This window comes from Engystomops pustulosus, chromosome 8 (assembly GCF_040894005.1).
Source record: "Engystomops pustulosus chromosome 8, aEngPut4.maternal, whole genome shotgun sequence".
NCBI lineage: Eukaryota > Metazoa > Chordata > Amphibia > Anura > Leptodactylidae > Engystomops > Engystomops pustulosus.
In genome coordinates this window covers 27,864,109-27,889,964 of record NC_092418.1, presented here as the reverse complement: position 1 = coordinate 27,889,964, position 25,856 = coordinate 27,864,109, and the positions used below count along the sequence as shown (strand labels likewise).

The following is a 25,856-nucleotide window of genomic DNA, read 5'->3' as shown; positions in this document are numbered from 1 at the left end:
TGTATGGATACATTTTGGGATCTGGTAAGCAGTTATTGGTGCAAATTGATTTTTGGGGTCCGAATCTGTGGCCTACACTACACTACTACTTTTGATTCCATCACATTAGACTAGGAGGCATGTGGGGGTGTATTGATTTTTTATGGGATTTATAAAATGAGTCTTGAATGTAAGAAGCATGCAGCCATGTATAATCCCTGAGCAGTAGGTGACTATATAATGCAGTATAGATAATATGCAGCATTGGCAGGAGCGCGGTCCCTCGGGTGGGTGCAGCGCTGTATACAGCCAGGATTTCTAGGGAATATCTTCATTAATGTGACGCTTGTAAAATCATGAAGAAATTGGGTTATCAAGTGTGAAAGAAGAAGGTGATGGAGCCAAACGTGCAGGCGAGAGGTCACAGGAAGTTACACAGCAAAGTCCTGGAGAATATGTCAGGTCATTAATATCCAGAGATCTGTAGCTGCTTTGTGTAACTCCTTAGCTGCATCTACCTGCTAGTTGTATGTGCGCTACACTGACAAGGAGTGGCTGGGTACATAGTATCTAACACATTTATATCTCCATAATACATACAATGTATCCAAGCAAAACCAGCTGAGCTGTAATACCAAGAACAACCAAATCCTTTGAAATTTCACCCATTTAATATAGAAAATCTCCTTCAAACTCATGTGAAAATGAGCAGAGAAGAGTCATATTTGCCTTAGATGAGTCAAGTTTAGAAGATAAAGAGTTAATGTCACCTCAGACACCCCTATCTTCAGTTCTATAGGACCTAGAATCATGGTCTCATATTAAAGATAAGAATCTCGATCCTTCAGATCGCATTGGGCTTGTGGTTCTACAGAACCAAAGTTAAAGACATAGTTAGAAATGTGAGCTGCAGATAAAGATCCAGTTCCTGCCTATTTCTTTAACTGCCCTAACCTCCAGTTCTGTAGATCACGGAACCACAAGCCTAATGTGATCTGAATGATGAGATTCTTATCTTTAGTATGACACAGGTGCTATAGAACTGGGGCATCTGAAGTGTCACTCCCCCTGCAACCTCTAAACTCGACTCATCTCAGGAGAAATGTGACTCTTCTCTGCTCATTTTCACATGACTTTGGAAAATATTTTAATGATAGTAGTTTATTTGGTGCCATTTTAATGAAATTATTTTATATTGATTTCCCATTTTTGTCTATTTTGGGTGACGACGGCCTCTAAATCTCTCTCTCCGGAACCAAATAAGAAATCACACAGCAGGTATTCCCATTCAGACATATAACAAGAGTAATTATACGGTAAAGTGGGTCAACGTGAAGCAGGAATAACACTGTCACAACTCCTAAGGAGGACGGCTGGAAACCCAGAGACAGATGGTAACTGGATACTTAAAGGGGAAATCACCTGCAGTATCGGAGAACACATACAGCACAGATGTAAAGATTATAGTAAAGCCAATTCACCAAATGTTTCCTGTGGGGTAGGATGAGATGAGTCAAAGTGGCCATCGATGCAAAGATGAGGTCACAATGTGAATATTACAAAACAATAAAAATTTATTTAAAAAAAAAAACACACCTAATACACACAAGGACGTGAATAATAACACAAAAATATCCTCCAGAACCGAGGTCCTACTGGACTGTTATTATTGAAATTTTTATTTGTCTCCACGGTAACAGACTACGAACAGTCCTTACGTAGTCTGATCCTGTGGTCATACCCCCTTTCAAGTCATCTGTACTTTTTTGGATACCGTATTTATTTGGTGCAAGAATTTATGATGGCAGGAGCAGACTACACAGGGGGGGGTTGTATGTAGAGTCTGTTCCTACCGAGGAAAAGTAAAGCTGCGATATTTCTAAATTTGAGGGGGTTTTCATGAAAATGGGTTGCAGATCAGAGGCTATCAATAAGAAAACTTATACTTTATAGGAAGTGCCTGATTACTGGTGCTCTGACCAACAAAGGGGTGCACCAGCTATGAGGCGAGTTGAGCCTTTTGCCTCAGGCAGCACCAACTCCAGCAAAATGGGGGACAGCATTAGGGGCGCAGTCACCTGCTACAAAGCAGGACCTGACTCTTAAAAAAGTGACTTTTCACACCCAATGTCAACATTGGTGTAATATGCTGCATGGAGAACCCACTCACTAAAAAATAACCTAGTATATTACTGGGCCCAATTCTATAACTTGTCTCAGGCAGCAACCAGATTTAGTTCACCCCTGGACCTACAGTATCCCCTAGTGCAGTGATGGCGAACCTTTTAGCGGCCGAGTGCCAACTAAAAATTAAAGCAGTAACTTATTGCTCCCTGTTCAACAACTTTCAATCATATTTGCCTCCTGAGGACAGCAACACAGTAGAAAGATGGAAAATTTGCATAATTGTAGCTTCTTTCCAGGGTCCCTCTGTACACAGAGAATCGTGGGGCCAGCAGGAGGTCCTCCAAAGATAATCCGGACCTGTCTACTCATTCTCCCTCTTTCTACAGTCCAAAGTAGCAAAGTAAGTATCAAAATATGACTGAAAGCAGTATCTTTTAAGTTGCTTGGAACTGCAGGAAGATTCTTTGAGTCCTGTCTGGTGTGCTGGGGTGATGGCCCGGGTGCCCACAGAAAGGGCTCTGAGTGCCACCTCTGGCACCAGTGCCATAGGTTCGCCACCACTGCCCTAGTGTTTAGGAGAAAGGGGAACCAAAATTAGGCAACATAACAAGTGGTACCCCCAAACTCAAATCTACTCACTACTACAGGACCTTTAGAGCGACTGAAAGGAAGGTTTGTACTCTATCAGTTTGGGGAACTTCAGGAAACGTTCAGCCCACTATACTCCAGAAGTTGGACCACCAGCATAATCATACACCTATTCTCTTACCTTCAGATGAGGGATAACTGTCTATTACAGCACAGCCACTTTAACTACATGATTTGATCCGATACATATAAAATTTTTCTCTGTTATTCAACTCATTAAACTTCCGCTTCGGCCAGAGTATTATTAGTTCTGATTATCTATTTTTCAGACCAAAATCTTAGTGAAAATGCCCCAAGCAGTAGACAGCCGGGCACCACCCACATGGCACTATGGTGACTAATTGACATATTGGGTGTCTAAACCAAGTAATGATTGTTCAGGGACAATTTCCAGCTATGCTGGAATTAGTAAAGTGACAACTAATAAAGGATCCAAAGATTTGCAATCAGTGGTGGTAGTGAGAGGACCCCTTTAAGAAGTCTCCCTAATGTATCATGTATAGATGATAGATATGTATACAGTATCTCTGTATTTGAATTATCTGAAGGAACATTCTTGCCTATGGCAACTCTGCAGGTTAACTACATCACATCTGTGTCTCCTCCACAGGTAGAGTTATATGCTATCAGTCACATGTGTCTACATATCACCTACTAATGTGCCCAGCTATTACTTCTCTGCAGGTATAGATACATGCCAACCTATTACATGACAGGTGTACAAGACTTCTCAGCAGATACATGCCAGTATCAGCAGGTAGAGATAGATACATGCCAGTCTATGACTTCTCAGCAGGTAGAGATAGATACACGCCAGTCTATGACTTCTCAGCGGGTACAGATAGATACATGCCAGTCTATGACTTCTCAGCGGGTACAGATAGATACATGCCAGTCTATGGCTTCTCAGCAGGTAGAGATAGATACATGCCAGTCTATGACTTCTCAGCAGGTAGAGATAGATACACGCCAGTCTATGACTTCTCAGCAGGTAGAGATAGATACATGCCAGTCTATGACTTCTCAGCAGGTAGAGATAGATACATGCCAGTCTATGACTTCTCAGCAGGTACAGATAGATACATGCCAGTCTATGGCTTCTCAGCAGGTAGAGATAGACACATGCCAGTCTATGGCTTCTCAGCAGGTAGAGATAGATACATGCCAGTCTATGACTTCTCAGCAGGTAGAGATAGATACACGCCAGTCTATGACTTCTCAGCAGGTAGAGATAGATACATGCCAGTCTATGACTTCTCAGCAGGTAGAGATAGACACATGCCAGTCTATGACTTCTCAGCAGGTAGAGATAGATACATTTCAGTCTATGACTTCTCAGTAGATACAGATAGATACATGCCAGTCTATGACTTCTCAGCAGGTATAGATAGACACATGCCAGTCTATGACTTCTCAGCAGGTATAGATAGATACATGCCAGTCTATGACTTCTCAGCAGGTATAGATAGATACATGCCAGTCTATGACTTCTCAGCAGGTACAGATAGATACATTTCAGTCTATGACTTCTCAGCAGGTATAGATAGATACATGCCAGTCTATGACTTCTCAGCAGGTAGAGATAGATACATTTCAGTCTATGACTTCTCAGCAGGTATAGATAGATACATTTCAGTCTATGACTTCTCAGCAGGTATAGATAGATACATTTCAGTCTATGACTTCTCAGCAGGTATAGATAGATACATGCCAGTCTATGACTTCTCAGCAGGTAGAGATAGATACATGCCAGTCTATGACTTCTCAGCAGGTATAGATAGATACATGCCAGTATATGACTTCTCAGTAAGTATAGATAGATACATGCCAGTCTATGACTTCTCAGTAGATACAGATAGATACATGCCAGTCTATGACTTCTCAGTAGATACAGATAGATACATGCCAGTCTATGACTTCTCAGTAAGTATAGATAGATACATGCCAGTCTATGACTTCTCAGTAGATACAGATAGATACATGCCAGTCTATGACTTCTCAGTAGATACAGATAGATACATGCCAGTCTATGACTTCTCAGTAGATACAGATAGATACATTTCAGTCTATGACTTCTCAGCAGGTATAGATAGATACATTTCAGTCTATGACTTCTCAGTAGAAACAGATAGATACATGCCAGTCTATGGCTTCTCAGCAGGTACAGATAGATACATGCCAGTCTATGACTTCTCAGCAGGTACAGATAGATACATTTCAGTCTATGACTTCTCAGCAGGTATAGATAGATACATGCCAGTCTATGACTTCTCAGCAGGTACAGATAGATACATGCCAGTCTATGACTTCTCAGCAGGTACAGATAGATACATGCCAGTCTATGACTTCTCAGCAGGTATAGATAGATACATTTCAGTCTATGACTTCTCAGTAGAAACAGATAGATACATGCCAGTCTATGGCTTCTCAGCAGGTACAGATAGATACATGCCAGTCTATGACTTCTCAGCAGGTACAGATAGATACATTTCAGTCTATGACTTCTCAGCAGGTATAGATAGATACATGCCAGTCTATGACTTCTCAGCAGGTACAGATAGATACATGCCAGTCTATGACTTCTCAGCAGGTACAGATAGATACATGCCAGTCTATGACTTCTCAGCAGGTACAGATAGATACATTTCAGTCTATGACTTCTCAGCAGGTACAGATAGATACATGCCAGTCTATGACTTCTCAGCAGGTAGAGATAGATACATTTCAGTCTATGACTTCTCAGTAGATACAGATAGATACATGCCAGTCTATGACTTCTCAGCAGGTATAGATAGACACATGCCAGTCTATGACTTCTCAGCAGGTATAGATAGATACATGCCAGTCTATGACTTCTCAGCAGGTATAGATAGATACATGCCAGTCTATGACTTCTCAGCAGGTAGAGATAGATACATTTCAGTCTATGACTTCTCAGCAGGTATAGATAGATACATGCCAGTCTATGACTTCTCAGCAGGTATAGATAGACACATGCCAGTCTATGACTTCTCAGCAGGTAGAGATAGATACATGCCAGTCTATGACTTCTCAGCAGGTATAGATAGATACATGCCAGTCTATGACTTCTCAGCAGGTAGAGATAGATACATGCCAGTCTATGACTTCTCAGCAGGTATAGATAGATACATGCCAGTATATGACTTCTCAGCAGGTGTATATAGATACATGCCAGTATATGACTTCTCAGTAAGTATAGATAGATACATGCCAGTCTATGACTTCTCAGTAAGTATAGATAGATACATGCCAGTCTATGACTTCTCAGTAGATACAGATAGATACATGCCAGTCTATGACTTCTCAGTAGATACAGATAGATACATGCCAGTCTATGACTTCTCAGCAGGTATAGATAGACACATGCCAGTCTATGACTTCTCAGTAGAAACAGATAGATACATGCCAGTCTATGACTTCTCAGCAGGTATAGATAGATACATGCCAGTCTATGACTTCTCAGCAGGTAGAGATAGATACATTTCAGTCTATGACTTCTCAGCAGGTATAGATAGATACATGCCAGTCTATGACTTCTCAGCAGGTATAGATAGACACATGCCAGTCTATGACTTCTCAGCAGGTAGAGATAGATACATGCCAGTCTATGACTTCTCAGTAGAAACAGATAGATACATGCCAGTCTATGACTTCTCAGTAGAAACAGATAGATACATGCCAGTCTATGACTTCTCAGTAGATACAGATAGATACATGCCAGTCTATGACTTCTCAGTAGATACAGATAGATACATGCCAGTCTATGACTTCTCAGCAGGTATAGATAGACACATGCCAGTCTATGACTTCTCAGTAGAAACAGATAGATACATGCCAGTCTATGACTTCTCAGCAGGTATAGATAGATACATGCCAGTCTATGACTTCTCAGCAGGTAGAGATAGATACATTTCAGTCTATGACTTCTCAGCAGGTATAGATAGATACATGCCAGTCTATGACTTCTCAGCAGGTATAGATAGACACATGCCAGTCTATGACTTCTCAGCAGGTAGAGATAGATACATGCCAGTCTATGACTTCTCAGCAGGTATAGATAGATACATGCCAGTCTATGACTTCTCAGCAGGTATAGATAGATACATGCCAGTCTATGACTTCTCAGCAGGTAGAGATAGATACATGCCAGTCTATGACTTCTCAGCAGGTATAGATAGATACATGCCAGTATATGACTTCTCAGCAGGTGTATATAGATACATGCCAGTATATGACTTCTCAGTAAGTATAGATAGATACATGCCAGTCTATGACTTCTCAGTAAGTATAGATAGATACATGCCAGTCTATGACTTCTCAGTAGATACAGATAGATACATGCCAGTCTATGACTTCTCAGTAGATACAGATAGATACATGCCAGTCTATGACTTCTCAGTAGATACAGATAGATACATGCCAGTCTATGACTTCTCAGTAGATACAGATAGATACATGCCAGTCTATGACTTCTCAGCAGGTATAGATAGATACATTTCAGTCTATGACTTCTCAGTAGATACAGATGCCAGTCTATGATACCATGACTTATGCCAGCCTATAACATCCTATAGACATAACCCACATGTCAACCTATGACTTATACAGAAATATACACCCTTGCCAACCTATAACCCACATGCCAGTCATATTGTGAAGAGGTTCTGCAGCAGCACTGATACTCCCCTACCCCCCAGGTGCAGCGCCCTCACCTGGAGCCCCGCAGTCGGCGCAGGCCGTGTTGTCGGGCTTGGCGGCCAGCTCCAGCAGGGCTCTCCGGTTCCTCTCTTCCGCCATGGTGCTCAGCCCGGAGATCCTGCTGTGTGGATGCTGTGTGCGCGGTGCGGACAGGGGCTGGAGGGGCTTCACCTCGTCCTCATGGCTGCAGGTGGCTCTCGCAGTCTGTGCTCCTCCTTTCTCCTCATTCACACTGGACTCTGCTTCTCCGAGACCCGTCACTTATTCTGGTTCCGCATTCCTCCAAATAGTAAGAAAGTCATGAGGAGATGCGCCGCTCGGGGGCGCCGCCTGGCGGGCGCAGTGCGCGCTGCAGGCATCGGCCGGGCTTTCCTCATCCCTCACTACTGTAGTACAATAGAAGCAATGACCTCATAGCTATGACCTTATAAGGAGCGGGGACTTCCTACACACAGCTGAGCGTGCTCCTACCTGCAACCCACCCTGTGTGTCCTCCTTATGCCACCTAGCCAGATTCAGGTCAAAAATTGTCACTGCCCCGCAAGACATAGTCATAACACACAGACCACGCTGCAGAGGTGGCAATGGTAAAACCCAAATGACTTGTGTTATACTGTACTCTGCAGTCCAGGCAGATAATCCATATTTACATCTTATTTACATTTAAAAAATAGCAGCATATATGATGCAAGGAGTCCCTTCTTCTCTGTAAAATAACAGCACCAAATCATATTCCCGAGCAACTGTAACGACAGGCAAAGAAGGTGCTCCTTGCATCCTTTCTCACTATGATACTTGGAGTCCCATCCTCTGCATTGTGGCCGGTCATGCAGGGGTGTAACTACAGTGGTAGCAGCCACTATGGGGACCGCAGTGTCAGAGGGCCCTGGCATCCAATCCAACACTAAATAACGGAGGATGGGCATCATTATATATACACTCACCGGCCACTTTATTAGGTACACCTGTCCAACTGCTCATTAACACTTAATTTCTAATCAGCCAATCACATGGCGGCAACTCTTTGCATTTAGGCATGTAGTCATGGTCAAGACAATCTCCTGCAGTTCAAACCGAGCATCAGTATGGGGAAGAAAGGTGATTTGAGTGCCTTTGAACGTGGCATGGTTGTTGGTGCCAGAAGGGCTGGTCTGAGTATTTCAGAAACTGCTGATCTACTGGGATTTTCACGCACAACCATCTCTAGGGTTTTCAGAGACTGGTCCGAAAAAGAAAAAACATCCAGTGAGTGGCAGTTCTGTGGGCGGAAATGCCTTGTCGATGCCAGAGGTCAGAGGAGAATGGGCAGTCTTATAGATTTATATCTGGGGCTCAAACCCCTAATCATTGTAAGGTGACTTTCAAATTAAATGAGTCTGTGTCCAGCGCTGGAATTTGACTAACTTGAAGAAAAGACAAGACCTGTCCTTGCAGGAAGTTAGCAATAAGACTGTTACTTTATTGTGGGACTGACACATTTATAGAAAACCATAAGGTACTTTACATAAGGCGTGTAAGTAGGAAAGCAACAACTATAATTGGGTGTTCTCACCCAGGAAATGTAACACTATTGGATGTAAGCACACAAAGGAGTCTAATACTATTGGCTACATGCAAATACTGAAACTTCACATAAACCAAATGTCCAGATGTTCACCTGGATACCTTCCACTAGGTGGTGCTAGTGAGCTCTAAGTCCTTTGTGTGCTGATGGAAACACCCAAACTTAGTTATCACTACACAAAGTTATGTGAAATAATGCTGAATCTTTAAAATGTCCGACAATAGGTAAGATGGCGTCTGAGTCCAGTGTAATATCTTTAACAATTCCCCCCTTTTGAGCTTTGCATGGCCTGTAACTTTTGTCCAGGGTGACCTCCTCAAACTCCAGGTACCCACAGGTAGGCTAAACCCTTACCTGCTGGACTTGTTAACTCTTCACCAGATCCCCTGGAGGCCAGTCACTCGGGGGTTACAGGCCTGCATACTCAAATTACATCATTGTGTTTCCATAGTTTATGGGTTTATTAACAGGCTGGTTCTTCAACAAGACGGTATCCTCCACACCGGGACCTCTCCTGTCATGGTTCTTACCGCCTGGACGGCCATCTGGGACATGGTGGACTTGATGAGGGGGACCACACAAAACACAATAAGTGACGAGAGCAAAATCACAATCCCCAATATCACCCCCACTTAAAGGAAACCCTTCCAGTCCCCCCAACTACAAAGTGAAGGACAAAGTGTCCACCCCAGAGTTTCTCTCGAGTTCCCTGGACAGTCCTTCAATCTCTTCAAGTGCATGGGTAATGGATCCATAGGGGGTGATGTCATCTGGGATATATGTGCGACAAGCCACTCCCACCATCTTACAGACTCCTCCCTTCTCAGCAAGGATCATGTCCAAAGCCGTGCGGTTCTGGGAAGCATCTCGGATACAATCACAAATCTCTGTTGATTACAATACAACCAGTTAACCCAACCAACATCTTTACTCATAGCTATCTGGGGAATAATGGACTCTAGACCTGCCCATATCTGATTGTGGGCCTTGTACTCATCTGGGACCCCCCTTGGTGCTCCCACTGTATCTATATAAACGTTGTCATCTAGGGGCTTCTCTCTCAGACCTCCAGAATCCTTTGGGATTCTCTACCTTTACTTTATGTGTCCGATCAAACTTATCCCTGGGGATCACGAGGAAGGAATGCACAAGTTTTATCACCGTACACTCACCTTCCCAGCCTCTAGGCCTGACCTGACTCTCCTATCCCCACAAATCCAGTACACATCAGACACTGCTAATACAGGGTTACCTGTGCTGTCAGTGTTATAGAAGGTCATTGTCTTGTTGCACCAACCGTAGGTAAAGTCTCCTACCCTGGGGGCATCCTGGTCACCCCTATAGATACAGTGATAGTCATGGTTGGGGTGTCCCTGAGCATACAGTCAGTCAGAAGAGACCAGCTAGCAAGAAGAATAAGTAAGTTTGCAACAGTAAGTGTGGGAAGCGTGCCGACTTCCCTCTAGCTTCACAGACATGGCACTGGTCAGCAGGACTTGGAAAGGACCGTCGTTGCGAGGCTCCAGACTGTCTCTCTGGTGTCTCTTTACCACCACGTAGTCTCCAGGCTTCAGGTTATGTATCCTGAGGTCTCTGTCTGGATCTGTCCAGTGAAGTGGGTTCTGCGACCGGACTCTATGGTCTCTGGAAGTCCAAACCTGCAGAAAAATCTCACTCACCAACTTCTTGGCTGCAGCTCTGGCAGTAGCCTTGGTCATGGGAGAAGCTTCTGGCCACCCTGGAAAGAGATCAATGCACACAGGCACGTATTCCTATGTGCCACTTTTGGTAGCTGGATAAAATCCATCTGCAGTCTTTGGAAGGAATACAGCGGCTTGGGTGTCACCTTCCGTGGGGTCTTTACCACCTTACCCGGGTTGTGGCAGGCACAGACTATAAAGGCTTTCACTAGTCTAGTGACAGGGGTAGTAATGCCCGGGGCAAACCACTGGTGGTTTATGAGCACTAGCATGGCCATTTTGGATGTGTATGTGTCCGCAGGCTACTTGACTTACTGTCGGGTGCAGGGCTCTGGGCAGGCACACCCTCTCTCCCAGCATCCAGGTCCCATCGGCATCTGGGCTCCAGCTCTCTTCCACACCTCCTTCACTTCTGATGACTCTCGGGCCACCAGGGACTGGAACACCTGTGGATCAAACTTTTAGCTCAGAACTCACAGCTGAGACTTCAGGACAGTCTCCGGGCTCCATCTGTGCAGCTGCCTTCGCCATCCCGTCAGCCACATACTTGCCCTTGGCTTGTGGAGTTACCAAATTGTGTGTGCTTTTACTTTTACTATCCTCACCTCTTGTGGACGTAAGAGAGCATCCATGAGCTCTATAACCAGCGTGCCATGCTTAGAGGGGTTCCCTGCAGAGGTCAGGAAATCTCTAGCCTTCCATATGGGTTCATAGTCGTGTTTAGACCCCAGAACTATACCTTCAGTATAGATGTTCGCCCTTTTACCTTCCACCAGCTGTAGCGCTTCCCTGAGTGCCGTCACTTCACCTCCTGCGCTGACCTGTGTGGAGGGAGTGGTTCTGCTTGTACTACCTCATGTGCGCCACTGACCACTGCATATCCAGTGTAGAACCGTCTGTCCTCTCCCGCAGACCTGGAGCCATCTATGAGAAAAAACTCAACATCTGGGTTAATCACCCTTCTCTCCCCCCCCCCCCCCCCCCCCCCCCTCTGAATCCTGGAAGACTGGTGATAGAATGAAGGATTCAGAGCTGTGCACCTTATCAGTGTATCCTGGGGCATCAGGAGTGCACACTGGAGTCTGAGCTGTCTGGCCTTTGCTCAGATGCTTGGGCTGTACTTGGGTGAGGACACTGTGCAAGGTATGTGGGGTTTGCACTGTAACTGAGTGATCTAGGGTCTAGGATGAGCTCACTGGCCTTGCTGAGCAGATTGCTGACACATGAGAGGCTCCCCTCACGACTGAGTCTAACCGGGCCTAATAGTGGGCCACTGGGGAGGCCACCACGTTCCTGGACTCGACACCTGTGGCCTAGATACTCAGTGCAAAATAAAACAAAAGTTTTATCCAGTGGGATGTACCTAGGGCCGGTGCAGACAGGATTTGTCAGCTTAAGGCTATAGAATGCATCAATTGCCTCCTGACTAAGGGCAAATGGAGAAGAGGCAATGCAGTCAGAGGGGCAACATCAGGCTCGAGGCAGCAGACCTTATCCCAGGCTGCAGGAGCTGGCCAGTCCTAGAAACATGTAAAGAGGCTTAGGGCCTCAGGGCAGGGGCACATTCTGGACTGCCAGCTTTCTTCCCTCTGTCAGGTATCTGCCTGTGGCTGAGAAGCAGTGGCCTAGGAAGACCACCTTCTCCTGGCAGTACTGGAGCTTGTCTCAGGAAACTTTACAACCCTTCTGGAACAGAGGACACATAAGGTCAATAAATGCATCCTGGCAAACAAAAACAGTAGGTCCTCCGCATACTGAAAAGGAGAACATCCAGTAAGGGGCTAGTCTGCCAGTCTACTCCCTATAGGGCTGTGTAGTATGGAGTACTGGCTGGGGGAGTTTTACCCCCCTTGTGGGAGTCTACATCAGATATACTGGAATACTACACTGGTAAAGGCAAATAGGTACTGGTAATCCTCATGTAGGGGCACAGAGAGGAAAACATTTGCCAACAGGGAAGAGTTCTACAATGAAAGGCACTAACTATTTGGGGGGGGCTTTCAGAAGAGGGGGACTGTTCTTGCTGACATCCTTGTCCATTACCACCTCCTTGTCCCGCCCTGTTGGGGCCGTCTACGTTTCCTAGAGTGTGTCTCTTTGTATTCTTATCACAAGCAAATTCCTTTAAGTCTTTTAGATTGTCAGCTCTGTCTCCCCCACTCAACACAGATGCTTTCTGTGTGCTTCAAGGCCACTTCTCACAGACATAGATAAGACAAAGCAAAGCCCAGCTGCACAGAGATCTCCCCCTGATTAACTCTTTCAACTCCAGAAAGCAGGTACCAGAGACATTGCAACACTTTTTCTAGTAATTTTTCTGCAATTGTCAGAATCAAATAAGTTTTAAAATAAAATAAACAAACAAACAGCATTGCACACTCAAGACCCTTAGCAAATGTTTGAAATTGGTGAAAATATTCACCTGCCGGCATTTATCTCAAACATCCGCAAAGACGCCTCAAGGGTGACTCAGCTGCTATCCTACAACCAGCCTACAGTGTAGAGTTATAGGCAATTAACTTTCAGGGACTTGAAGGGAATATACTGTCTTAAGATGGCCACCACTAAAAGATGGTAGGGCGTGTCATCTTCTCTAACCCCCCAGATACGGGGGTGGAGTCTAAGAGGGTGCTGGTCTGCATTCCAAAAGATTTTTTTTTTTTTTAATGAGCACTCTCTAGGATTCCTGTCCCTCTGTCCTGGTCCGTCCATAGTCACTGGTCTAAGTCTCCAGTAATCAACCCTATCCACTTTCCTTTGTCATTAACTCTCTACTTACATCAAAACAACCTTCTGCCTGGGTGTGCCACTTTTTGTCTTTGAGCCAGCCACCATTTTCATCAAGTGCTGTCTCCCACCTTTGCACACTCAGGGGATCATCTAACATACCCAAAAACTTCAATACCTCATAACTTCCTTTTACCCATTCTTTACCTTTCCTGTGTGACACTATGTCAGTTGCCTTTTTAGGTCTGCAGTGTCCAGCTACAGTCTTACTTTGCTCACTACCCATTTTGTGGAATCTGTGGAATACCTGATTTTGTTCAAGGGCTATAGATATCCTCCGTACATACAGCTCCAGACTACCCCGCTACCTATCAGTAAGTACAAATTAGAGACCTTCACACAATATTTCAGAAATCAAGGAGATAACGCTCAACTGTAAAATTCCCGTCAGTGTCCTTCCTGCCTCTACTGTCCTTTCCGCATCACGGGCCGCATCAATCCCGAAGGAACGATACGTAAATTTGGCCAGAATTTGTCTCTGCAAACTTCCAGATTCTATCCGCGCTTACATGAACAAAAATCTCAACACCATCGCAAACTTTCTGAACTACATCAACAATTCACAAGAGGGCACTGCAGACCTTTTTCTACAACATACATAGTCACGTCCAGTCTCTGTCAGTCAATCACCTTACAAGAGATCCTTTATCACAATTAAAGTGAACATACTATTATATATGGACATATAAGGCAAAGTACATATTATCACACAAGGAGATGACCTTACCCAGTCCCTTTCAGCCAGTGAAACAGAACTACAGTCAAGGTAGACAAAAATAGACTTGACTTACCCCGACGAGCGCTCATTGTCAGTTCTGGTCACTGGCCGCCTGGACTCTTGCGGAGATCACCTCGATGGTTAGATGTCCATAAAAGTATGCCCACCCAGGGACGCCAATTCTTATAGATTTATATCTGGGGCTCAAACCCCTAATCATTGTAAGGTGACTAACTTGAAGAAAAGACAAGACCTGTCCTTGCAGGAAGTTAGCAACAAGACTGTTACTTTATTGTGGGACTGACACATTTATAGAAAACCATAAGGTACTTTACATAAGGCGTGTAAGTAGGAAAGCAACAACTATAATTGGGTGTTCTCACCCAGGAAATGTAACACTATTGGATGTAAGCACACAAAGGAGTCTAATACTATTGGCTACATGCAAATACTGAAACTTCACATAAACCAAATGTCCAGATGTCCACCTGGATACCTTCCACTAGGTGGTGCTAGTGAGCTCTAAGTTCTTTGTGTGCTGAGGGAAACACCCAAACTTAGTTACCACTACACAAAGTTATGTGAAATAATGCTGAATCTTTAAAATGTCCGACAATACGTAAGATGGCGTCTGAGTCCAGTGTAATATCTTTAACAGCAGCCTGGTTCGAGCTGATAGAAAGGCAACAGTGACTCAAATCACCCACCCGTTACAACCAAGGTAGGCAGAAGAGCATCTCTGAACGCACAGTTCGTCGAACTTTGAGGCAGATGGGCTACAGCAGCAGAAGACCACACCGGGTGCCACTCCTTTCAGCTAAGAACAGGAAACTGAGGCTACAATTTGCACAAGCTCATCAAATTGGACAGTAGAAGATTGGAAAAACGTTGCCTGGTCTGATGAGTCTCGATTTCTGCTGTGACATTCGGATGGTAGGGTCAGAATTTGGCGTCAACAACATGAAAGCATGGATCCATCCTGCCTTGTATCAACGGTTCAGGCTGGTGGTGGTGGTGTCATGGTGTGGGGAATATTTTCTTGGCACTCTTTGGGCCCCTTGGAACCAATTGAGCATCGTTGCAACGCCACAGCCTCCCTGAGTATTGTTGCTGACCATGTCCATCCTTTTATGACCACAATGTACCCTGTAACATCTGATGGCTACTTTCAGCAGGATAATGCGCCATGTCATAAAGCTGGAATCATCTCAGACTGGTTTCTTGAACATGACAATGAGGTCACTGGACTCAAATGGCCTCCACAGTCACCAGATCTCAATCCAATAGAGCATCTTTGGGATGTGGTGGAACGGGAGATTCGCATCATGGATGTGCAGCCGACAAATCTGCGGCAACTGTGTGATGCCATCATGTCAATATGGACCAAAATCTCTGAGGAGCTTCCAGCACCTTGTTGAATCTATGCCACGAAGAATTGAGGCAGTTCTGAAGGCAAAAGGGGGTCCAACCCGTTACTAGCATGGTGTACCTAATAAAGTGGCCGGTGAGTGTATATTATACTGCACATTGTATAGAATTATATGTATATAACATGTATGTGTGTATCCGTGATGTGTATATGGTGTATATATACTGCATGTGTGTATATATGCTGTATGTCTGTATATGGCACTGTTTGTGTGTGTGTATATGCTCTATAGGTGTATATATGTGTGTATATGTGATGTGTGTGCTCTATATGTGTTTGGAAGAGTGTATAAATGTATGTGTATGAGTGAAGAACTGTATGTTATGTATATAGGTATATAAATGTGTGTGTGTGTGTATATGAGTGTAATATGTATATTTTTAAGCGGATAGGGGGCCCATTCAGAAGTCTGCTATGGGGCCCTACCTCTCTTAGTTACGCCCCTGATGGATTGGATTGTTCTGTCAAATTCGCTGTGTGTGCGGCATTGGGCTACTTGTTCATGAACAAGTTCGGTCCTTGGAAATAGACCAATTTGCTGGTCAAAACGCCACATGTGACCACACTTGCGTTGCAGATCACGTCAGAGTTTGATCAGGATGCGATCAGGGTTTGGTCAGTGAAAAACTGACATTTTGCATCAGAGTGCAATCAGTTTTCAGTCACAGTTTGTTCAGTGTCTCAATTTTTCACGCGCATTTTCAATGCAATTTCAATGCGTTTTTCATGTGCAGATAACGCGTGTGAAAAAGACTCAGGACTGAGCTCTATCTTTTCTATGGCAATTGATGTGTGAAAAACGCATTGCACTTGCATGTGTCTCAGAGTGCAATGCGTTTTTGATGCGTCTCCATAGACTTGTATGGTACATTTTTCACACGTGTGACTTGCAAAAGTAGAGCATGCTGAGATTTAAACGCGTGTTAAAATAAATGTGCGTGAAAAAAAATGCAAGTCTGAAAAGGCCCATTGATTACCATGAGACAGAGTGCAATGCAAGTTCTGCACGTTCAAAGCACAAGCAGAACACGTGCGCTGTGGTACATGCAACCACACTCTAAGGGCGCAGTCGCAGACCAAACCGGACCAAATGCAGACCAAACCACACCCATCGGGACGGGCCGTGGCCCGATCGCATCGACGTTTCAATGGAAACGCCTGTGATCGGGAACGAGCCGCCTGTGTTTTGCGGTGGGTGCGGTCTGGTCAGCGCTTGTAAACGCAGCCAAAACGTCAAGTGTGACCGCGCCCTAAGGCTGCATTCACACATGTGTTTTGTAACTTTTGACAGTATTGTAATTAGGCACGTATCCTCTGCTCGGCTGTTATGTTGTGTTTGGTAACGCATGCGTTACCGCCACGTGTGAATGCACCGTTAAATTGTGTTCACACATTCAGTTTTTCGAATGCAGTTTTCAAAGCCAAAAGTAGGTGTGGAGTGAGAAAATATAATGGAAGCTTGCTGCTTCTCATCATTTTTCACTCCACTCCTGGTTTGGACATCGAAAACTGCATCTGAAAAACTGAAGGTGTTAACATTGTTTTGTTACTGCAATGTTAACACAATGTAATATGAGTGGTGTCACATGTAGCGTTTTAGAAAAGGTTTTTGGCCCACGTGATCAGATTTTGGCGCATCGGCGCCGGGTTTCATGAGACACAAATCGGGAGGGCGGGCCAACGGCGATCCGACAGATTCGGAAAACGCACAGGATTTAACATTCAAAATTGTGTCGGAAGACATGCACTTACAAGCACCGGGAGGAAGATGGTGAACTCCGGCGGATCCCGGCAGGGAAGCGACACATGCAGGATATCGGGTGCACGATCTTGGTAAATCGCGCCAGATTTCATCTTCGTCAGACTGCCCGGATCGAGGACCGCGACAAGACCGGTAAGTAAATGTGCCCCCATGTCTGAACGCAGCCCGAGTGTCAGCTTTTATTTCACTCCTGGCTTCATGAAACAGTAATGCCAGAAAGACGTCCCTGTGGCTTCCTCCAAATCGCATCCTGCATCCGTAGTCTTTATTTATGCGCCTCTTATTCTAGAACATCATGTTAACAGGAGGAATAAAAAGCTCATATTTTAATAAAAATGAAGAGTGGAGCATCAAGCGGAGGAGATTTATCATATAGCAGAGGAAAAGGGATTAGACTGGTTTATTTCTTTTTCATCCGTTCTAGATTTGTTAAATCTGTGTTTTTGCTCTATGGCTTTTGTTTCCTCCCTGCCATAAATAACTGATGATCCAAAGTCTATAGATATCTCCAGCTGCGCACAGACCAGCCTCTTAGCGCTAGCATTCTTCCAAGCTCCACAGCTGACCATGGGTAGTGCCTAGTATAACTACTAAAGCTCTATTCATTTATATAGCGCTGAGCTGCAATACCGGCACCAGCCACATTCAGTTGTGGCGCTGCTTTTGAAAGTATTCAACAAAGGAAAACCCATCCAGAGAGTGCAGTAAGACTGAAACCCTGGCCACTCACTCTACCCAGTAGCAATGCTATTTAGCCTACATTCACACTAACGTGTGATTTCTCCAGTCCTGTACTTCCGTGCTGTATGAATCCATATATATTTTCTAGTTGCCGACAAAAACTAAAAAAGCAAAACCAAATGATACAAAAGAAATAAATTCAATAAATAAGAAATAATGCATTCATTATTGAAGAGATTATATATAAAGTATGGCTTTAGCCTTTATTACAGCAGGAAATTAACATGTTTGTTCCAGTTCTTGGGTAATTTTCAAGGAATCTTTCAGCAGTTCTGCAAAGCTATAGACACTGTGACGTTACAGCACTGAAAGTGTGTGAAATCATACTTGTGTACAGAGCCGTTTTGGCCCCTATGCACCGTGCCCCGCGTGGGCAGCTGGGCCTGGGGGAGGAGGGGAGAAATTTTATTTGCCACCCGCTCTATACACTAATTCAGGGCTGTGCTCCTTTGCTCGATGACATCAGCCTGCGCCGAGTCAGTTCCGGCCACAGGCCTTTCACCCAGCACAGGCTGACGTCCTCATTTGCAGCATGCGCCAATGATCTGAAGAAGACGCACTAACAGTTAGGCAAGTATTTTTTTTTTTGTATTTATTGGCTACTCAAGGCAGCACTGTGACTACTGGGGTATGGGGGCAGGCAGCACGGACTACATTGGTTTCTGGGGCATGGAGGCAGAACTGTGATTACTTGGGAGCAGCACTGTGACTACTTGGGGGGCAGCACTGGCTACCGGAACATGGGGGCATCATTACTGTATTTGGAGGCAACACTGTGACTACTTTTAAATTTATTTCCAGGTCCACTTTAAATTCCCAGTCTGCCCCTGCTCATGGAAACCAATTAGAACTCGGCGTTCATTTTATAAACTTCTGTGCAAAAATTAAAATGATCTCTGATTTCTCGGTTTCTAAGAGCAACTAGAACAGTTTTCCTCTTAGACACTTTTGATAAATCTCCCCCACTGTATTTGCCAATTTCTAGGACACACACTTGACCTGCCCATTTTTCCTGATCATTGGGGGGCCAACAATCAGAATGTTATCACCTATCCACAGCATCAATGATCCTTCACCATGTTTTGCATAAATGACCAAAGCAATAAAGCAAGTAAAATAGAACAAAAATGTGATTTTGTTAAAGAATTTAGTAGTCTTCAGAATTTTCTGTTCCACTGAGGTCCTGGATGAGGCAGACACAGCTGTGATCTAGATTATAAATGGTACATAGACAGTGACGGCACAGAGATCATTGAGATTACATCAGTACAATCGACATATTTATTACTTATTATAGTGGATCAGATCATTCAAGTTGTCTTCCCATATTCCACATCCACTGATGGTATAAATACAGAATATATACAGCCTATAAAATGGAGAACAGGGAAATATTGTCCATACTCCTCAGAAGAGAAATTTCCAAACATCTCTGACCAGAGACAATAGTCCGTAGAAAACCGCTATAATTTATTTTGCTCTTCTGTGGCCTTTTCATCTGTGAGATCCTTGAAGCCGAGTTTTTCCAAGGGCTCCTTTGCCATTAATTGTCTGCAAGATAAAATAGAGAGTCAGTATCCAGGAAATTTTTTTATTTTTTTTTAATCTTAAAAAGACTAGGCCTCACTTGTCTAGAGTGTCCATAGAAACGCTGGGATAGTCATCCATAGCAACCAATCATAGCTCAGCTTTTATTTCCTAAATGGCTATGGTACAATAAAATCTGTGCTGTGATTGGTTAGTTTATACAGGAAGCAGGAAAATTTTGTTAAATCTTATTTCAGGACTTGTGTGTGCTCACCATATCGCTGCTGGGCACGATAGGCATCTATGGGGACGTATAATCGGTGGCAAATTTGTGCCGTATATACGTCCCCGCAACGTGCGTGTGAAATAAAGATTCCCCATTGTTTTGGTTGCAGAAGAAACGGGCAGCCAAGTTTCCACATTCCACAGTTAACTCCCTACCTCTGTCATATCATGTTATGTACATTTTCTGGGACACACTTTGGAGAGGGGAAATATTTAGATATTGCACTTCCTTTTTTTATAATGGTCAATGAAGTCACATATGCAAAGATTGTGTGTTCCACAAGTTCTGGAAGATCCCCTGCGGTAACCAAAATAAAAGTGCACTTTTCTTATGAGAAGTATTTATCTCTTTTTTTCGTTTAACCCTTTCCCTGCCAAGTTTTCTGGAAATTTTGAAGCAATTTTTACATGCACAGATAAAACAGGAATTACAGCGTAAAGAATTATACTAGACCCCCTCAAACATATTTTCTAAAATCAGACACTTGCCCCACTTTATAAACTCCTAAATGCATTTCTAATTCTCACTTAAAATGTATATCTCCATATCCCTGGCACCTAGAAACACAGTTTTAGATTCATATGAAAGAGGATTTTTCTTTCAGATAAAAAAAATAGAGATTCCAGATACAAGGGATCCAAAGTTAGGGCTCCAAGAATCTAGGAGATATTTTATATATCCTCAGCCAAAGAGATGCCACCCAGTGAGGACCTATCAGATATGTCCTTAGTAGGGTAAGGGTTAAAGGGGCATTCCAGGCTCCTGGTGCCAACAATGGTGCTGTCCTAGATTTCAGCACTCTGATGACTTTCCAGGGCCAGGCACACACGGCACTGCTGTTCATTGGAACCGGGAGCCTGGAAAGCTTATTTAAATGAAAAAATATAACTTGCTTAACATTAAAAAAATGCTAATTTGGCAGAGGGAATTAATTGGAGTTACTGGAGAATGCACCAAAAAAAAAATTGTAGAATTGAAAATGACAATTTTATTTTGGAGAAATTATTGAACATATGATTAGTTAAATGTTGCAATGTCTTCCAGGGAATGGCCATTACTACTGAAACTTCAAGTAACACTTCTGCTAAATGTGGGACGTGACATCTGTAGTGGAGCAGCAACGCAGAACGTCTAAATATAGCAATGGATCGTAAGACTAGAGGTGCGTGACTTCTCTATTTAATCCAGGAACCCACCAAAAATATCATATTCACCAAACCACAAAACAACTTTATTAAAGATTTTAGCTCTTAAAGGGCCCCTGTCTATAGAATGTGGCGTAAATGGTTAAAATAAAAGGGTATGGATTTGATGATGGCTGCAATAACACCTTCTATGACCAGGAATAGTGTCATTTGTAACAAGTGGCTTCTTTACTAAATAACTGTTCAGTGTTGAGGGCATTGGTTAGCACAAGGCCAGGTTTGGTCTGGGCGATACTGAACTTGTGTCTGCCGTGTTTTCTGGACACTGTGCAGGGACCTGGACTTCAAAAATCTTACTAATCCCTGATACTAGGAGTCCCCATCTCCCTTTGGGACTACCATTCTGTACTGTCTTCAGTGTAGGACAATAGTCCCCTTGGCAAGAAGGTTCTACTAGCATTGGAGATAAAGGAAGTCCAGGTCCCTGCACAGAGAAATATGGCCAAAAGATGGTCCATATAAACAGAAAGTCACATAGCCTTGCAGACTGCTCAGCTCTTGGCCCCCAACTTTGCGCTCCTGTACAGCTCCTCCCTCTTGCAATGCTGTCAGCTCACGATGAAGCAGGAGGGAGGAGCTGCACAGGAGCAGAAAGGTGGGGAATGAGAGCTGTGGAGTGAGCAAGTCACAAACAAAGTTTGTTTTTTGAAATACATCCAAACCAAAACCCAACCCCTGGGACTACACAGAGGGTTCTGTCAGGGGGCAAGGTAAGTTATAACGCACAATTATATTGTAATGCAAATGCTTACAAAAGGCAGAAAGGCAATCTTGTAATACAGATGTGATGGGCTTAAGTAACCTATCTTTGGTTCCCTTTAAATAGCAGTAGCCACAAAGACATTATGACTACTGACGCTTTTGAAGGACTAGGCCACATTTCGTCACATGTAGGAAGAATTGCAAAGGCCACTGGAGCTTTTTTTAATAATTTTTATTTTAATATTGGCATATAGACAAATCTAACTCTCTGCTACTCTAAACATACCTTTCCATCCGACATTCCAAATATTCCTTTGATTCTTCCCGGCAAAGATTACTCTGGAAGTTGTTCTCCCGCAAACATTTCATGAAAATTTCTTTGAATGGCTTACATTCCCCTGCAAAGAGAGAGCTCATTTAAAAAAAATGTGACCATGGAGGAAAACGCTGGCCTCACCGAGGTAACCACTGACAGCACGGATTTGCTCAGCTATCTTGTGTTGCCCAATATTATTTTTATTTATTTCAATATATTGCCTACTTATAGAAACAAATGGCAACAAATATGCTCATAATCCTAAAATAAAATTTAAAAAACTGAATAGATTTGGTAATAAAATGATTTTCAGACTATAAGGCGCACCATCAATAAATGCCTGCTAAAACGTCTAGGTTCATATATAAAGCGCACCAGATTATAAGGATGAATGGAGGTGGCAGACCTGTGCACAGTACAAGGCATCTGTTGTCTGAAAGTACAGTTCATATATAAGGCGCACTGGACTATAAGGGTGATGCCACACATAGCATTTTTAGGCTGTTTTTGGGCCATTTTTAGGTAATGCGTTTTCATATCGTTAAAAATGCATGCATTAAAAAACGCATGCATTTTTGTCCGGTTTTCCGAATTTGCGCAATTAAAACCAGACGAAAAAGCACAAGTTTTAACAATGTGAAAATGCACTAAAAAGGTCTGAAAAATATGGTACCTGTCTCCAGGCCCATGTGTTCACCGGTCCAGGGATAACCTCTTGGTTCACATTGCCTACTCTATGACTGCCTCCCAACATTTTTGGATTTTCAAGTGAGCCTGGCAGAAGGTATGTGCCGGTCATTAAAGGGGTTGTCCACTTTCAGCAAAAAATTGATATTGTTTGTACAAAATTTTCCCATCTACTTCCTGTATCAATTCCTCAAGGTTTTCTAGATCTCTGCTTGCTGTCCTGCTATAGAAAGCTTCTATGTTTGCTTCCCGTTGATAGAAATCTGTCAATGGTCATGTGATGGACACGCAGGTGCAGGAGCTGTTAGTATTACAGAGAGTAATCAGGGCCATGTGATAATAATGGCTTGTGCACCTGAGTGTCTAACACATCACCATGGACAGATTTCTATTCACTGGAAGTAAACACATGAACTTTCTATAGCAGGACAGCAAGCAGAGAACTACAAAATACAGAAAGTAAATTGGAAAATTGTACAACTTCTCTTTACACACCATATCAGTTATTTACAGAAAGTGGACAACCCCTTTAAACTGTATCAGCGCCCATCAGGTGCAAATATAGTTGAACGCTTTGGTTATGCAGGGAAATGTAAGCAATAGCCTCTGATGTGGCAGAGGAGGCAGAAGAGGAGAAGACATCCGCAGGGGAATGTAAAAAATGTGGGTATTCGTTTTTTTTTCATGCATTTCATTTTCACAGCAAAATAGAAACAAAAGGGGTCAGCTCCAGGAAGGAGGGGTACTAATAAGAATAGAGGGAAGGGGGCATTTTTAATGGAGGGCATCAAAGAAGAGGGCATCAAAGAAGGGGGCATTATACAGTGTGTGGGGCATAGCAGGTGGCATTACACAATAGGGGGTACATTATGTAGTGTAAGGGCTAATGGGGGGTACAGTGCAATTAATAGTAACACCCCTGCTGCCCGTCACCACCAGGTGGCATCACAGCAATAAAGGGGGGGGGGGGGGTATAACAATGTATTTTCCACTATATAAGAAAATGATGTTTATATTCTGTACCATGCATTAGTCATGCTTCATCAATGCATAAAATAAGATACATTGCATGTACTGTACTGATGAGCTATTGCCCCTCCATGCGGCATCGTATCACGCCACTAGAGGGAGCTGTAGTGCAATTCATGCAATTTATACAAGGGTGACCTCCATATAAGCACACACCAGCCGTGCAGGTCACTCACACGACTCACCCAAATGATCCAGAGGAAAAGAGCCCTTTTCTGGAGGCCGAGGTTTAAAGCTTTTGATCCCGAAGTTCATAGCAGTGGACATGTTTGCGGCGAATTCGTCACTTCGCTTCCTGTTACCTCTTCCAATATGGCCGCTTAGGCGCTTAGTCACCCCTTGTACGCATGCGTCACGCCCTCTGGGACCGGCTCCAATGCTCTTCCATAGTGCCTAGGCGTCCGCTCGTATTACTGAAATCTAATTACAGGACGATGTCAGACCTAGCTGTTTCGGGATTTTTTTTTCAGAGAAAACGAAAAATAGTGCTATAAATAATGACACATTTTTATTTCTGTAATTACTAATTGTGACCACTAGATGTCGCTGTACCACCACTGTGTCCTGTAGTTCGGTTTTGGCGGGAAAACTCAGATTTGGGAGTAATTTTTTTTGGTGTAGTTGAAGTGGACCCTAGGACTGAATGTTGCTGTTCACACCACAGTTTTTTTTGCATGTCTCGCATTGGGGAGCATGCAGTATTTTAGGTTTATTTTTTGGTTTATTTGCCAAAGGTTGTACAAGTTTTCAAGAACTATCATGGTATATAAGGCTGGAAAAAGACGCAAGTCCATCAAGTCCAATTAAATAAATGTTTTATCCCCATAACCTTGAACATGTACATAGAGTCGGCCATAACAACCTCCTGCGGCAGAGAGTTCCATAGTCTCACTGCGCTTACAGTAAAGAACCTTTGTCTATGTTGATGGTAAAATCGCATCTCCTCTAGGCGTAGAGGATGCCCCCTTGTCCTGGTCACAGGCCGAGGTATAAAAAGATCTTTGGAGAGATCCTTGTACTGTCCGTTCAGGTATTTGTACATTGTAATGAGGTCTCCCCTCAGTCGTCTTTTTTCTAAACTGAATAATCCCAATTTTTTTAATCTGTCATTGTATTCTAATCCCCCCATTCCCCTTATAATCCTGGTTGCTCTCCTCTGCACCCGTTCCAGCTCTACTATATCCTTTTTATACACTGGTGCCCAAAACTGTACACAATATTCCATGTGTGGTCTGACCAGGGATTTGTATAAGGACAAAACTTTATCATGAGAATCTATTCCTCTCTTGATACATCCCATAATTTTATCTGCTTTAGCAGCCGCCGCCTGGCTCTGGTCACTAAAATTAGGTTTACCATCCACCAATACCCCCAAGTCCTTTTCAGCTCCAGTTTTACTAAGTAATTGACCGTTTAGAACATAATTATACTTTTTGTTTCCATGGCCCAAGTGCATAACTTTACATTTATCTACATTAAACCTCATCAACCATTTCTCTGCCCATCCCTCAAGCTTCCACAAATCCCTCTGTAATGCTAAACTATCGACCTCAGTTTTTATTACTTTACACAGCTTAGTATCATCTGCAAATATTGAAACTTGACTGTGTAAACCCACTACAAGGTCATTAATAAAAATATTAAAAAGAAGTGGCCCCAATACTGACCCCTGTGGCACTCCACTAGTAACCTCAACCCAATCTGAGAATGTGCCATTAATGACGACCCTCTGTTTTCTATCACTAAGCCAATTACTTACCCAAATACACAGATTTTCTCCTATTCCCAGCAGTCTCATTTTATATACCAACCTTTTATGTGGCACGGTGTCAAATGCCTTTGAAAAGTCCAGATATACAACATCCACAGCGTCCCCCAGATCCAGTCTTGAACTTACCTCCTCGTAGAAACCAATCAGATTAGTCTGACA

At 43.5% G+C, this 25,856-nt stretch overlaps 3 protein-coding genes across 3 annotated transcripts in view; 1 reads left to right on the top strand and 2 right to left on the bottom strand.

The window, feature by feature from the left end:
* ADAP1 (ArfGAP with dual PH domains 1) overlaps positions 1 to 7,811 on the bottom strand; it is an 87,604-nt gene extending 79,793 nt beyond the window's left edge. The window contains exon 1 of the mRNA XM_072120451.1: positions 7,488 to 7,811. Within this exon, the coding sequence (XP_071976552.1) occupies positions 7,488 to 7,572 (85 nt within the window). The 5' untranslated portion in view covers positions 7,573 to 7,811. The remainder of the gene's footprint in view (positions 1 to 7,487) is intronic.
* An 11,626-nt stretch (positions 7,812 to 19,437) lies between these two features.
* On the bottom strand, positions 19,438 to 24,275 carry COX19 (cytochrome c oxidase assembly factor COX19). Its single transcript, XM_072120454.1, has 3 exons — positions 24,112 to 24,275; positions 22,181 to 22,292; positions 19,438 to 19,725 (listed from the first exon to the last, which is right to left on the bottom strand). The coding sequence occupies exons 1-3, from the start codon at positions 24,191 to 24,193 to the stop codon at positions 19,638 to 19,640; spliced, it is 282 nt and encodes a 93-aa protein (XP_071976555.1). The 5' UTR covers positions 24,194 to 24,275; the 3' UTR covers positions 19,438 to 19,637.
* Positions 23,492 to 25,856, top strand: part of LOC140075021 (cytochrome P450 2K1-like) — a 39,482-nt gene continuing 37,117 nt past the window's right edge. Inside the window, exon 1 of the mRNA XM_072120450.1 lies at positions 23,492 to 23,560. Within this exon, the coding sequence (XP_071976551.1) occupies positions 23,507 to 23,560 (54 nt within the window). The 5' untranslated portion in view covers positions 23,492 to 23,506. The remainder of the gene's footprint in view (positions 23,561 to 25,856) is intronic.